General features: G+C 55.9%; 1 protein-coding gene across 9 annotated transcripts in view; it reads right to left on the bottom strand.

The window, feature by feature from the left end:
• The window catches only part of DAB2IP (DAB2 interacting protein), a 187,654-nt gene that overhangs the window by 111,869 nt on the left and 59,852 nt on the right, over positions 1-15,933 (bottom strand). For 2 of the 9 annotated variants that reach the window (XM_036107801.2, XM_036107799.2), the window contains exon 1: positions 11,426-11,653. The exons of 5 other annotated variants lie outside the window; for them this stretch is intronic. In XM_036107801.2, coding sequence (XP_035963694.1) covers positions 11,426-11,549 — 124 coding nt within the window. In that variant the 5' untranslated portion in view covers positions 11,550-11,653. Of the gene's footprint in view, positions 1-11,425; positions 11,655-15,933 lie in introns of those variants that run through there. 2 more of the 9 variants (XM_036107803.2, XM_036107798.2) reach the window with 2 other exon arrangements.

Below are 15,933 nucleotides of genomic sequence, written 5' to 3'. Positions count from 1 at the left end.
TTAAGTTCAGGACATGGTTCAGAGTCAGGGGAGGGTGCCCACGGTTCCTGGGGGTGGCCACATCTGCTGAGAGAGGGGCACGTCCAGGGCACCCATCCCCACCCACCCAGAGCATTTGGTGGGGGGCACAGCAACTCTCCAGAGGGGCCACGGAGGGATCAGGCTGCTGGCACTCAGGAGGTGGAGGGAAGAGCCAAGGAGATGCGTTGTTCTCACTTAGATCCCGGGAGGGGCCTCTCCGAAAGCAAAGTGCGGGGGTCCGCTCCCTGGCCCCTGGCTGGCCTCAGCAGCCGTCCAAGTGAAGTCCTGCAAACTTCCCAGCATTTGTAGACACTGTAACCAGCTCTTCCTGAGGCCCTGTCCTCGAGCCCCTTCACAATTGCCTTGACAATTCATGCTTCCTATTCCTCACCCTGACGTGCACCTAACTTTCAAAGAATTCCCAGCCTTCCAGAAAACTCTGGATTCCTTGGTCACTCCAAGGACTCATGAACTGGCCTGAAGACTCCTCTTGTCCCCAAGTCTCTTTCCTCCTTTGCTTTTCTGAGGATTTCTAGGAACTTGGGTCTGCGGCATTTCTATTCCCGAGTTTCCCCCTGCGGCCCTTTGCTCCTACCCCAGGGCCCACAGAGGGCTGCCATTTTTTCTGGGCTGCCGGAGTTCGGGAAAGGGAGGGGGTCCCAGGTATGGGCATGTGTGCAGTTTCTCCACATCCATCTCGTCTTTGAAACAATGCCATAGTACACATTTTGAAGCCTTTGCAAATGTAGGAAAAACATAAAAGCACAGGTGCGCAGAACGCACCCTGTCTTCAGGAGGCTGGCTCTCCCTGGGAAGAGGACAGGGCTCTTTAGCCATACCCCATGGGTAGGCAAATTTTTCCCATAAAGGGCCAGAAAGCAAATATTTTAGGCTTCTCTCGACTACTCAACTGCTGCCAAAGTGGCCCGAAAACAGCCACAGACAATATGTACGTGAAAAAGCATGGCTATGTTCCAGCGAACTTTACTTATGGACATGGAGATGTGAATTTCATGGAATGTTCGCATTATAAAACATCATTCCTCTTTTGACTTTCGTCTCAACCACTGAAAAAAGCTATTCCTCGCACCCAGGTCACACAGAAACAGGTGGCCGGCTGGGTTTGGCCGATGGCCTGTACTTTGTTGGCCCCTGCTGTACCCGAATCATTTTATTTCTAGGAAAAAAAAGAGAAAAAAAAGGAGAAGGAAGGAGAAGCAATAGGACCATGTTACCGTTTGTTAATCTGAGCAGTGAGTACAAGGGTGTCTGCAATTTTTTTCCCCATACTTCCTATATTTTCAAATATTTTAATTTTTTTATTTTTTTAAAAGATTTTATTTATTTATTTGACAGAGAGAGACACAGCGAGAGAGGGAACACAAGCAGGGGGAGTGGGAGAGGGAGAAGCAGGCTCGCCGCTGAGCAGGGAGCCCAAAGCGGGGCTCGATCCCAGGACCCTGGGACCATGACCTGAGCCGAAGGCAGACGCTTAACCGACTGAGCCACCCAGGGGCCCCTCAAATATTTTAGAATTTTTTTAAAAATTCAAGAATGGGGGGGCCCCTGGGTGGCTCAGTCGGTTAAGCGTCTGCCTTCGACTCAGGTCATGATCCCAGTATCCTGGGATCGAGCCCCGCTTTGGGCTCCCTGCTCCACCGGGAGTCTGCTTCTCCCTCTGCCTCTCCCCCCACCTCTGGCTTGTGCTCTCTCTCTCTCTTGCTCACTCTCTTTCTCTCAAACAAATGAGTAAAAATCTTTAAAAAAAAAATTCAAGAACAGGAAAAAACCTGGAAGTAACCCCCAAATGCTCCCCCCCAGATGCTTATCACTGGGTGCTGGGATTAAAGATGATTTTTTACTTTCTTCTCTTCTAATATGGATATTTATTGCTTTTGTAATCCTGGGAGTTGGGTGAGGAGGAGAAATACCACTATAAACATTATTTTTTTTTTAAGGAGGAGATAGAGGGGGTCAGCCCATAACTGGTGGTCTCCCCTGGGGACCATTGATAACTCAGGAACTGCTTCCATAACATCTCTAGGAGGGGCTTCCCAGGCCCCCAGCCCCAGCGCTGTCTGTCGGGGCAGGACAGGGAGCTATAGCCTGGGTCCTCTGAAGCTCAGGGCGCCATCCCAGGACAACTCAGAGGCTGCTACTGCTGGGGGAGGGTGGTTGGAGCAGGTCCCTAGACACTAGTGGATCTGTGACTGCAGAGACAGTTCACGGGAAACCCAAGCTTCTCTCGGACCTCCACCCCCACCGAACTTCTCCAGCGGTCCGGTTCTGCACACCACACTCCATCCCCCAACCTCCACCCCCACCCCGTCTACAGCATTAAGAGCCAGAGCAGGCTTGTCAGCCATGTCCACAGCTCTGCTGGCTTCCAACCCACTCTAAGGGCTCCCACTCGCCTAGATCTTTCCAAAGGCTGCATGCCCACCTCCCTCTTGCTGGACCTCTCTCTCCTGAGTGCCAGGCTCCCATCAATTTGGAATTTCAGGAACCCATTCCATTTTCATACATAAAAACAACACGGTAGCATAATATGGAAATGGGCAACGATAGGACCTCTGACCTCTTGTCTTGCCAAATACAACATTAAAACAATTACCACCATCCTGCATCTCATCAAAGGAATGTTCTAACCCCCAAAAGAGTCCAAAAACCATCATCTCAGAATAAAGAAAAGCGACAAAAATGGATTACACTGAAATGGATGTCATGGGCAACTCACTGCATTGGCCTTACTTTTCGTATTTTGCTGTCGGTCAGGGAGTAAATGTGGGCAGTCTGTCCAGCACTGGTCCTCAGATGGGGATGGCATCCCCCATACCACCCCCTCCAACCTTGTCAGCTTCTCTCAACTTGCCCTCTGCTTCCCCGGACCCCACACCTATTGGCCTCCCCCAGGATTCTCCAGGAAGCAGGAATGACCTCCTTGCTGGGCCTCCAAAACTTGCATCACATCTGAGTCTTTTGGGGTACCGCCTCCCCCATTCCCCCAAACTGGTCCAGTCCTTCTCCACTTCTCCCAGCTCAGACCCATTGCCTCCTCCTTCTGGACAGCCAACACCATCACCTCTGTTTGCGGACACCCACTCTACCCCCACCCCCTCCCTGTACCGCACCAATCTAGCCTGCCGGCTGCTAAAAATCATATTCCCAAATCACAGCTCTGGTAAGCAAAGTGAGGGTTAAACATCCTGGACTCTGCCCCTCAGTAGCTGGGTAAAGCTGAGCAAGTACTTAACCCGTCCGCAGACTCAGTTTTTCTCATCTGCAAAATGAAGCAGATCAGAGTAACTGAGAGAATGAGGATTTAATAAAATGATGCATTTAAAGGGCTTAGCAGAGCCCCTGGCATGCTGGAAGTCATTGTTATAATTACCATTATTTTCAGAATCTTTCCTTTGACTCCCTGTGGCTAGCTAGGGGGAGTGCCAACCTCTTGGCTCACCGTTCAAGGCCCTAACTAACCTCCCGGTCATGTCATCTGCTAACCCGATTCCAGCAGACCTTCCCCCAGGCTCAGCTCCCTGAGGGTGGAGACTGGCTCTCTCCTCCAGGGCAGCCCCTGGCACAGGGTTTGCAAACAGGAGGCGGCTCATTAAAGCTCTGCTGCTCTGAACAAGTACAAGTGACACTTGCAGCAGCCTCTGGGGGAAGAGATGCCAAGGAACCATCTGGGATGGTTCCGATCCCCATAGGCATCACATTTTATTTCTAGATCAGCCCTAATAAAGGTGCAATTAACCCCTCAGGCTTTGGATGAACAGATAATGACAATTCACCCAGCTTATAATAATACTCTATGCTGTGTCACACCTCTTTGCTAGAAGGGCTTCTGAGCCCAGAGACATTTAGTCACTTGTCTGAGATCACACAGCATTTATGATGCAGTCAGGACTCCGGCCTTGGCCACACTCCTGAGCCAAACCCAGTCCCCAGAACAGAAGTATAAATGGATAGGAAACTATTTTTTCCTAAGCTTCTCCCTAACCAATGTATTGGTTTCCAATCTCTACAAACCCCCCACCCCAAGAGGGACAGCAAGAAGGAGCACCAAATCTCCGGCTGCCCGGCTCCTCTGGCCCCTCTCCTTCCCCTCCCCTCTGCTCCCTCATCGACAGGGGCTAAGGGGAGGGGACAGAGCCTCACAGCCCCACAGTTTCCTCCCCATCCTCCCTGCACTCTGCCTTTTTCATCTCATAGCCCTGTCAACTCTTCACCTCTAAGGGCCAAGAAAAAAGAAAGAACATGGCCCAGATGCAGGAAGTGCTCTCCTGCCTGTCAGGGAGACAAGAAGAGGGAAAGAAAAGCTAACAAAGCTTCTAAAAGCAAAATCCCCAAACCACCTCTCGGGCACCCAGCAGCTGTCAAAGTCAACACAGGAACCCGGCAAAGGAGGGGAAACCCATCCCAAATGCACCCCAGGCAGCTGTGGAGCGGGGGATTCATAGGCCAAGCGCGGCTGCCTTTCCAAGGGCGTCACGGGGCGTCCTCGGCAGGCTCGCCTTTTCCACTAATGTACAGGTGGGCCTGTCTAGACTGCAGAAGCAAGCCGGTCTTTTCTGAGTACCGAGGCTCCTGGGCTGCTTTTTTTTTTTTTTCTTTTCATTCTCATTATTTGGAGGGCTATTGAGATTCCCCTCGCTTCCTTATTTATGCAGTCAGTGGAAATCACAGCACAGAGAGCCGCTTCCAAACTCAAGGCCACGTGGACCAATTTCAGATGGATAATTAAATATTGAACAAACGCTGAAATGCCTCTGCTGGATCGGGATGGCTAAAAATAACCACCCTGCCACTCCATGCCATAACCACCCTGCCACTCGGCGTGGCATCTCGCCTGCTCATTCTCAAATCCCTCCTCCCAGCAACTGTCAAACACAGCCTTGGGGGGGGGGGTGCGCTGGGGGAACGGTGGGGGGTTGGGGGACTGGGGGGCTGTGGGGGCTGGGGACTGACTGCCCAAATTCCCACTCAACACAAAACAAAACTTCAGCTCCCGGCGAGCTCCGAATGTTCCTGACCAGGAAATACTCTCCCTTTCCTGACATTTAAACCAAGCGGCCTCAAGAGGAAGGTGCTGGAGAAGTTATCACAGCTGTTGCTTTTCCTTTTAAAAACAGTCAAAAGGCTTCATGTCATTTCTAAGCAAAACGCGTATGGGATGTGAGCGCGTCGGCGACGGGTTACACAAGAGCTCAACCCCATCCCCTCCCCCAGGAAGACCCAACGAGGAGTCCAGCTGCCTCAGTTTCCCTCTCTGCGCTACCCTTGGGAAAAGCAACAAACACAACCAACGTGGAAATAGAATGCCAGAGTCAGAATTCCGGACCTGGATCTCTCATTAACTCCTTTCCATAACCTTGAGCAAGTGGCCTTGGCTCTGCAGGTCTCGGTTTCCCCCGCTGTCCAGGGGAACAGTCAGCCCGGGTGCTGGAGGTGCAAGAGGCCCCGCCAACCCGGGGCCCAGCAGCGGCTGAGCAAGGCAGCCTCCGGCCCCTCATCCCACCAGGTTTCCGTAAGCACAGACTGCAGCGGGGCAGAGACTGGGCAGCAGACCTGACCCGCTGAGCTCAAGAGGGCATTCCCGTGTCCTCCGCATCCCACCAACTCCAGAAAAGAGGAAGCGCTGGGCTCCTGGGCCCGGTTCTGAGTGTAAGTGGGCTTTGGAGTCTAGTGGCCTCGTTTTGGACCTTGCCTCGTTTGGCCAATTACTTTACCAAGCTCAGTTTCCTAATCCGGCAAAGGGAAGTGATAATAAGGACCCCTACCTCCTTAGGAGGGTTGAGGGGTCGAAATAAGATATGACATGATCAGGCAAAGCTCTTGGCACCAGACCTGACACACATTCAGCCATTATCTTCCTTGTTATTGAAGGTGAAGCCAGGAACACAAAGGCTAAGAGACTGACATTCTGGTAGATTAACTGGGACCTCTGGCCTCCCTCAAGGACCTAGATAGCTCTGGGGAGTGGGCCTCAAGCTGTCTGCCTGTCTTCAGGGACCTCATACAAGGGGACCCTGAACCCTTAGCACAAAGAGCCTTGGTGAAGAGACAGGGCTGAGGCTGTTTGACCTGTGACCATCCCAGGGAAAGCACATGGTTGGCAGAACACAAATGAGAGCAGGATACAGGGGTGGGGGTGGGGGGTGATACTGGACCTAGGGGATCACCTGAATGGTCCCAGGCAGGCAGACGAGCCAACCGGGAAGACTGACCCCCCACAGATGCCAACAGAATCATTCCCCTGCCTCCCTCCCAAGTTATGGCCAGGATTTGGGGAGATGATGGCCAAGAACACTTGGTAGAGTCATTGACTGTGCAAATCAGATAGGAGGAGGAGGCCTTATCAAAGCCAAGGCCTGACCTCAGAAAGATCTGCCTGCCCACAGAATAGCGAGGTGGTGCATTTATCAGCTCAGGATCTGGAGTCTTGCAGAGCTGGGCTCCAGCATTTCTGAGCTGTGTGATGCTGGACGAGGCTCCCACTCTTTGGGCTGCAGCTTCCTCCCCCATAAAATGAGGACAACACTAGTATCCATCTCCCAAGGTTGTAATGAGCATTAAATGAGATAGGGCAAGTACAAAATTAAGTTCACTGTTGGGCACTGAGAAAGCACTCAACAAACAAAAGCCATTTTAACTTTATTACAGGCCATGAAAGGGAGTGAGCCTCCTAGCTCCTGAGGTATGTAAGGACCAGGAGGGCCTGCAGAAGCTGGGGTTAAGCCCCAAAGGAGGATTGTGTCTCAGCAGGAACAAATGAAGAGATGAGGCAGGAAAGGATAAATGTACAATTTCAGAGGTTGCAACCAAGTTGGGGGCAGAGAGTTGGGCCTTGGGCTCTTGGGGGTACATTTGAAGATGGGGGGCAAGGGGACAAAAGATACAACCATCCCCCACCCTCAGGGGCTTGCCAGCCCACAGGGCATCTCGGCAAGTCTCAGTGAAGCCAGGGTCCGTATGGAGTGGTCCCAGCCCCTGTCCTTCCCTGTGGGGGCACACAGGCCCTTCCCTGGCCATCACTCCCAACTGGGAAGCAGCTGTGACAAACCAGCACCCTCCCGAACCATGTCACCATCTTCCTGGGGGCCAGCAGCCCTGGGTTCCACACCTAGTTCTAGGAAGGTCCTTCTGCGCCTCAGTGTCCTCATCTTGACCAGGGATTGGATCACTCAGCTGCCACGTCTAAGCACCGGGAGGGGACCATCCCCTCAGGAGGTCAGCCCCAGCCTTCCTGGGTACCACCACCACTCTTGTCTGCATTCCTCCAAGTGTGCTGGGGTGTTCCTGGGAAACCCTTCCAGAGGGCTCCTCAGACAGACTCCAGCACACCCTGAAAGGAAAGGGGCCTGGGGATAGGGGAGAGGGATCACACAGCCACCAAAATATAGGGCCATACAATGGGGCTATGTATGGATGTGGAGGAGGAACCGACCATCTCAGGAGAATACATCCACCAAGTCCCCAGCGTGCAGGCGGGTTAGGGTTAGCACCTGAAAAAACTCGGGTGAAAACAGAACGAAAAGAATCAGAGCCTCTGATGAGTATGCGTATGGGCATTCCAGGTCTCCTGACCTGTCAGGCAGCAGGGCATAAGTCCTGCTCGACAGAGGGGGAAACTGAGACCCTGGGAGGGGCCCAGAGTCACACAACCAGTCACACAACCAGCTCATTGCTGAGCTGGGAGTAGAACCTGTCTCCCACTAACTATGGCTCTGTACTCCCAAAAGGGCTCTGTGCCCCCGTGAACCTCAACAAGTCAGCCTCCTCAACCATCTGGGGGCTTGGGGAGGGCTGGGAGCATGTGCCATTAATCTCCATGTGCCCCCAGTGCCCAGGCTGGAGCCCAGCACATAGTAGGTGCTCAAGACATGTTTGCTAGTTGGGTAGATGGGCCAGACCTTATCTGGAGTGAGGGGAAAACCTGCATTTCCTCCCAGCAGCCCTGGGGGGACAGATAAGTCAGACAGACAGATAAAACTTTTCTTGACCTGGGGTAGGGGGAAGTGGGAAGGCACCTTGGCTGGTGACACTCTACTGGGGACAGGCCCCCCTCATATCCATGGACCATACCTAGCCTTCAAGTGGACTTAGGGTCACAAAGCCCAATGTGAAATGGCCAGATGACCCTTGCCATCTAAAGGTCACTGTCTCCACCCTGCTTCTGGTCATTGTCAATGGCAGATCTCACTCTGCCTATTCCTCGGATGGGGAGATCAGGGCCCCGAGAAGGAAGAGCCCTGCTTAGTGCCCCCCTTTGCTCAAAGCCCGGGGCGGTGGGGCGGGACTGTGGACACTGTCCGTCACTTGCAGCCCTGGGCAAGGACCAAGTCCTGCTCTCAAGTCCACAGGGAGCCGCCTGCCACCACTCCAGGGGGCTGTGGGGGCAGTGGACAGGGGGCTTCCTCAGAGGTGGCAGCCTGGCCACAACCCTCTCCAAGGCCCGGCCGGCTGTGCACCTGCCTCCAGCCAACTCTTCCCTGCACTTTTCTGTCTCTGGACAAACACACTCCCCCGGAGTTCTCAGTCACTGTCCTTCCTCGCTAGTGACAGAGGCCAGAATGGGTGTGGAGCAAGGGGCGTGGGTGATCGGGGCTGGGGTGCTAGATACCACCCCCTCTTCTGGGGTCTGATGTCAGCACTATGGGACCAAGCCCCCACGCAGATGGGGAGACTGTGCCGCCTGAGGTCAGCAGGGACCCGCCCAAGGCCACAGGGTGGTTCCCCCCACGTGAGTTGCCACCTAGGTTGGGGCACTGGCCTCAGGAAGAGGGGTGGCCCTGGGGGCAGAGGCCAGGATCTGGGGGTTTAGTGGAGGGGGAGATCAGTGGCTGCTCTAGGTGGGCAAGGGGCCCCCAGCCTCCACCTTTCACCCTGCCAGGCAGCTCTCATCCCCATGCATGACTCCCCATCACTCAAGGCCCTCTCTCCAGCCCAAACTACTGCTCCCCACTATCCCCCCTCCCAAGCCCTTCCCCTCCTCCACCCCAGGATGAGCTCTCCCTACAATGCCCAAGACATTTTCCTTCTCCCTGTTTTTCCAGACTGTTCCTCTGCCCAGAGTAAGAACACCAACAGCTCCTGCTCAACTCTGGCCCAAGTGCCAGACAGCACGGGCTTCTAGCTTTCTGTGCACTTGCTCTCACCCGTAAAGGACCCTGCCGTCACTACACCCATTTACCAGACTAGGCCAAAGCGAGGTAACTGGCCCAAGGACAGTTCTGTGCAGAGCTGGGGCTTGAACACACATCTGACTCAACCACTCCCTCTGCTGTCCAAATGTCACTTCCTCTGCGAAGCTCTCCCTGATTTCCCCAGATGGAACTTCAGTGACAGTCTCCTCCCCACTCCCTGCAGGCTTTGAGCTCCTTCAAGGCTGCAACACAAAGCAGGGGCTCCTGCACAGGAGGGGCCTGGAAGCTGGGGCTCAGGTGACCGCTGGACACATTGTCTCCTGCCCAGTCAGCTGAGCAGGAGGGGGACTTCCGTTTCTCTCTGAGCATCTGCAGTCAGGAACAGAAGGGCACGGAGGTGCAGAGGAGGTCACGCAGGCCATCTGCAAGGAGAGGGGAGGGGTGGAGGCCTCAGGGTGCCCTGAGCATTACTGGGCATTTGTACAACTCCCATTTCTCAAAGCATGAACCCATTTCCTCACTGAGTCCTACCAGTCCTGCTAGCCCCCTTTACAGCTCAAGAAACTGAGGCTCAGAAAAGAGAAGTGGCGGGGCGCCTGGGTGGCTCAGTCGTTAAGCGTCTGCCTTCGGCTCAGGTCATGATCCCAGGGTCCTGGGATCGAGCCCCACATCGGGCTCCCTGCTCAGCGGGAAGCCTGCTTCTCTCTCTCCCACTCCCCCTGATTGTGTTCCCTCTCTCGCTGTGTCTCTATCAAATAAATAAATAAAATCAAAAAAAAAAAAAAAAGAAAGAAAAGAGAAGTGGCTTGCCCAAAGTCTCAGTGCTCAAACCCAGATCTCTAGTCTCTCAGGCTAAGCATGGAATGGGGCGGGGGCGGGGGGGGGGGGTAGACAGAGGCCACTTCAAGGAAGACAAGGGGAGGTGGACCCCAGGCCTCGAGAGACTCTTGAGGACTGAACTTGCAGCACACACCTGTGCACACTTCCAGTCTCAGCTTGAACCCATCCAGGCATGGGGAACTCACTACTTCAGGAACCCACTACTTCCTGAGGAAGCCTTGTACATTGTTATTCAGCCCTGACTGTGGGAAAAATCTTCCCCATTCTGGGGAAAAGCAAATGAACGCGTACTGTCTGATTTACCCTCAAGCTGACGATGAAACTGAGGTTCAGCAGGAACACCACAGGGCCCGAGCCACACAGCCAGCACCCGGGAGGGTGGGGATTTGACCTCAGGTCTGCCGGATCCCAAGCACGGATCTGCTCAAACCGCTGCCCGATCAAGCTCAGCACCGGACCAGCCTTCCCGTTTCCCAAGAGAACCAACTCGGCCCCGGTCCCGCTGGGCGCTACCAACCACCCTCCTCCCTCTCACCCACCACCCACCACCCACCGGCACTTCAGCGGTCCTGAGCCCCTTGACAGGGACCCTGGCCTCCCCAGGACCCCTTCTGGCTTCCTCCTTCCAGGAGCCCCCTCCCCAAACTCCATCCCACCCAACCTCGGAAGGAAGGCCTGGCCCCCACCGGGCCCAAAAGGCAGCCTCCTGGATCACATGCGCTTCCAACTGAGGATCCTGTTACTGGAAAAAAGAAAATGCTGCTCCCATTTCCCCTCCTCCCTGCCTTGCCTCCGGGCTTGAAAGAGAGAAATTTTTCAAAGGAGGTGGGCCCATCATCCACTCGGAGGGGTCCCAGGCAGATCTTGGCTTTGGAGCCAAGGACTCCTGGGACAGGACCCTCTGAAGTCCAGCCACCTGTCCCTCCACCCAAGAGGTGGGGAAGCCTGTTAAGTCCCTGGGGAGAGAAGGTATGTAGGGGCGCTGAGACGGGCCCCCCACCCTAAGCTGGGAGGCCAGGGCCCTGAAGGCAAAGTGAGGAAAAGCCAAGATCCACTCAGGATTACTTCATTGCCAGGCTGCTGAGTAAACTGAGGCACAGGGGAATAGGAGGTGGCATCTGAGAAGCGAAGAAAGACAACCCCGAATCGCAATCTCCCCTTTCCCTGCACAAGGCACAAGGGGAGACTAGAGCTTCGGATTCCCCAGGACGCCGGCGGATGAGGGAGAAGCTGCGGGGATGGGGATCAAGCCGACACAGTAACGGGCAGCCAGAAAGGGCGATGGGGGGCGCGGGGTGGGGGGGGAGACCCGGCTAAACAGACCGAAAGATCCAGGGTCCCTGGCATTTCCTGGCATCAGGTGGCGAGGTGGCAGCAGGGGGAGCCCAGGGGTCAGGGGTCGGGGTGGCGCCTACCCCTGGCGGGCCGGGTCCGGCTGCGGGAGCGGCTCCTCTGTCGCTGCAGCCGGGGCCGCCGCAGCAGCCGGTAGTAGTAGGAGGGCCTCCCGGTGCTCTTCCTGGCGCTGCCGCCCGCGGACATGCTGCCGCCCGCCGGGCACCGGGCAGGGCCTGGGCGCGCTCACACGGGCCCCATCGCCCGCTCCGGCGCGCCCGGCGGGCGTCCCTGCCTTCTCCCGCGCGCTGGAGCGGGCGCCGCCGAGGCCGCGGCTGCCCCACAAAGTCGCTCAAACTCCTCCTCCCGCCCCCGCCCTCCCCGAGCAGCCGGCCCCGCCGCGGGGGCCTGGGACCGGGAGGCCGGGCTGGCACCGGCCCGGAAAGTCAGTGCGGGAGAAATCCCGGCCTGGAGTCGGCGGGGCGAGGCGGCCCGGAGTGCCCCGGGACCCCAGGCAGGTCCCCAGGAGGGTCACCGTCCGCACCCTTCGCGCCCCAGAGCCGTGGCCCGACCTCGGGACGCACGGGGCGCTCCAGCCGGCCCGCGGGTGTAGACGGTGCACACCCGCGTGCGCGCGATCGCGGGCGCCAGACAGGGTGCACGACAGGCGGCCAGGCGGCCAGGCGGGGACCGCGCTGCGAAACCGGTCACCTTTTCAGGGTCCGAACGAGATTGACAGCGCAGGGCGCGTTTCTGCCCCAAGCTCACTGGACTGAGTATGGATCCGCAAACACACCGCGTGGCGAGCTCCCGGCCCTAGCCGCCTAACGGGGCTGAAAAGACTTCCCTTTCACGCAGAAAACTTGCCTGTTCTCTACATTTTTAAAAATTGTTCCGTTTGATACACATATTATTTGTATATAATTACGATTGCAGTGTATATCTCAAGCGCACAAACAGGAGAGCGAGGTAATGAGCACCTGCGTATCTCGCAGGCTTTGCCATATCTGAACATTTTGCCGGGCATGATCTAGACCACTCCCCAAATCGAACATCACAGATGCGGTGGGGTCTTCCTCCCCCGGGCGTTCACAGCAGCTCTGGCAAGCCTGGAGAAGAATCCCAACCCTCGAGGAGATGGAGGCGAGAGGTGCCAACTCTCTCTATTGCCTCCTGCTGAAAGACTTCTCTGAGTCACTCCCCAGCTCAAGAACTCTTCATGGCTCCCCAAGCCCAGACACCCTTCCTTGGTATTTGGGGTTCCAATCATCTGGCCCCAACCATTCTCCAGCCTCACCTACTATTCCCTTCCTTCTTACTCTTCCTTGTGCTACTCCCAGAAGGGTCTGCCCTGCCAAAGGCCATCCTTCTAAGGCCCAAATTCTACAGCCTTCCCCGACCATCCTGGCCCTTGCTTGTCTCTCTCTCTCTCTCTCTGTCTCTCTCTCTCCTCCTACTTGCCCCCGGAGCAGCATTTATCTTATAAATTATGCAGACAACCACCTGCCTGAGCTTCATTCTCTCAAGTATAGAAGGGTAAACTGAGGCCCTGACAGGGAGGGCTGACTGGCCTCAGTCACACAGAAAAACGGCAGAGGCAAGTGGTCTTAGCCTGGGGCTCCCAACACACAGTTTTAGGGGTGTGCTTGAGGGAGAGTCATCCGTGGGTGATGGAGACAAGTCTGGAAGTTCTCCGGACCAGAAAGGTGGGGCCCTGAAGGGGGCGGGGCAGTCTCGGCAGAAATCCAGGCCACGTTTTGCACCTCACAAAGAGCGCCCCCTCCCTGGCTCCCTCAGCCAGGGGGGAGGGCCCCCAGGTCAGGAGAGCCTGGATCACAGCTGGAAGCCAGGCGCCTTCCCAGGACCAGGGGGGAGGGGCAGGAGGGGTATGCTCCTCCAAACCCAATCTAGGTTGTCCAAAGACCCCCGCTGGCCCCTCTCTCCAGAATGCCGGCCAGTCCCTGGGGCAGATGGTAAACCACGGTGCCTCGAAGGACACCGTTAACCTCCTTTGGGTTAAGCAGTGCTCTAGCTCATTCTCAATAGCAAACACTGCGCAGGAGCGTCCCTTGCCAGAGCAGAGGCCCCAGAGAAAAGCTGTATGCATCCTCCTCTGGCCTCCCCACTCAGGTGGGGCTCTTGCAGCCACCTACCCACACCTTGGCACTTCCAGAAAGAATGACCTCTGCAGCCAGGTCCACCAGTTTTGGTGGGTGGAAGGCTCCCAGGAAGTCCAGCTCAGGGTGGGGCCATCAGTCCTGTACCCAGAGCCTGGAGTTCATCAGGCCCAGTTTCCTTCCCAAAGCAGGAATGCCCTGATCAACCAGGGTCTGGCCTCCCCTTGAGGGGATGAGAGGTTCCCTGCCAACAGACTATCAGTGGCTGAGACAAGTGGTCTTGACCTGGCATCCCCAACTAGCAGATTTAGTTGTCTGGTGTAGAGGGAGGGGGGAAGTAGCCAGGAGCTCCGGACCTCGTCAGTAAGCACAGCTGGGCTCCAAAGATCAGGCAGAGTCTCTCTGCTTATGCTTGGGCTTCTCAAGTTCTCTGTGCCTCAGTTTCCCCGCCTACAAGGAGAAGCTATGGGCCCCCAACTTATCTACCTTGTGGAGGGAAGAGGGTCTGCTATTGAAGAGGAAGAAGCTTCTGCATTCCTGGCCTTGGGATGGGGTGGACATTGCCAACCACGCAAGCTGAACATCTCCACGGGCCTCGGGAGGGTCGGGAGTAGGGACCAGTTGAGTACTGTGTAGGCAGGGGGCAGGGCAGGACCTAGGAGACAAGGGGCCTGGGCTCCCTGCCCCTCCTCCTGTCCCAGGACCCCCAGGGCGGCAGGCAGGCAGACAAAGGCTGCTCCCTGCACACCCCAGCAGAGCATCTGGAATCAATCCCGCTGTGGAGCAAGCCACCCACCCCCTTTCACTGCCCCTGCGGCCTCCTCCCTTTAAACAGGACCAGTCCCCTTTCTGGAGGCCACCCAGCCTAGAGGAGGGGCATTTGAAAACACCCTCCCCACCACCATTTCCTGCAATATTCCCCCTCCAAGGGGAAGCCCTCTGTGATTGCCCTGGCCAGCATGGGCTTCCCAGGCCCTGCTGATCTGTGAGCTGGGGCCCCACAGGGCTGGCCGTCTGTCGGTGGTCTGTTCTCCACTGCTCTCTGGACTCCAGAGGGGCTCCTGAATAGGCCCAGCTCCCACCTCTCAACCTGCTGCTTTGGGTCCGGGTCAAGCCTGCCGCCTCCACACCCCTGAGCCTCCAAATCACCCTAGTACATTAAACACGGATATTTCTGGGTTCCCCCAAGACACTTGATTCCGTGGTTCCAGATGGGGCCTGGGAATCTACATGTTTAGTAAGTGCAGACACAGGGACAGGGGCCAGCTAAATCAGATCTGAGCCCCCACGTGCCCTTAAAGCCTCCAAAAGTGAGCTCACAGAGTAATGAAAAGGACCAAGCTTTGTCACAAAGCAGCCACCTCCCCTTGCACCCCTGCCCACTCCAGACCCTTACCTATCTGCTCCCCAAAGTCTCCCCGCTCATTCCCACTCTGCCTTTGCCCTGCTGGTCAGATGGCTGCCATGAAGCTCTTCCTTCTGCATCTGGTGAACTCCTCCTTACCCCTCAGGACCCAGCTGAAACGTCACCTCATTAAAGCAGTCTGAGCCCAATGAGAGACCCTCCCCACCCCCGCCACACCCCACCAGCTGGGTTGTATAATGAGGACACAGGAGAAGACCAAGGAGAGATGGACCCAAAGAATCTGCATCTGGGTGTCAGGAGAAGAATAACACCCTGCTGGGAAGAGGGGGTTGGCGGCCTTAAAGCTGGGCTGTAAGTCCAGGTAAACCACCGGCTGGGGTGGGGGTAGGGGGGTTGTTAGGTCAGGAGGGACACCAGCTGCAGAGTGAGGGGGCCAGCCAAGCGCATTCTCCCATTCTCCTGAGGTATTAGGTTTAAGGTCAGTGAGAGAGGAACAAAAATGCATATTGTCAGAATTACCCCTGAAAAGCCCTCAATTGCCCACAAAGGACCCTGGACAGAGGTGAGCGCACGAGGCAGAAGGGCATGGCCTTTACTGAGGGGCCATTTGGCCCAGGAGGAAAGAGCAAGAAGAACCCGTCACCTAACATTAGATTCCATCCAGGGAGGAGAGGGGCTCACACCGGGAGGGGACCCCAGAAGTCCAAGACTTTCCACAGAGGAGGTCTAGAAGTTTGGCCTGGAGAGGTCTGTCTGAAGATGAAGCTTGGATTTAATACTGATAAACCGTATTCGGCATTTACTGCGTGCCAGACCCTATCTGGGGCATTCAACACACAGGATCCCATTAAATCTCACAACAATCTTAAGAGGCGGGTGGTTACCACCTTCAGCTTACAGGAAATATTGGTGGCCCAGAGAGGGTAAGTTCCCCAAGGTTACACAGCTGGCACTAGGAGTCAGGATTTGAACCCAGGCAAGTGGAAAAAGCAAAGTTCTTAAGGCTGAGCAGGACTTCAATGCAGAGAGGGAGGAGGGGCAACAGCCTGGAACTTTCCATAAAAGCCAGCTTTGACAAGGAACAGGAGGAGGTGAAGAGGGTTAGGAG

Source organism: Halichoerus grypus, chromosome 14 (genome assembly GCF_964656455.1).
Source record: "Halichoerus grypus chromosome 14, mHalGry1.hap1.1, whole genome shotgun sequence".
NCBI classification, from domain to species: Eukaryota; Metazoa; Chordata; class Mammalia; order Carnivora; family Phocidae; genus Halichoerus; species Halichoerus grypus.
This window is presented reverse-complemented; position numbering and strand designations above follow the sequence as displayed.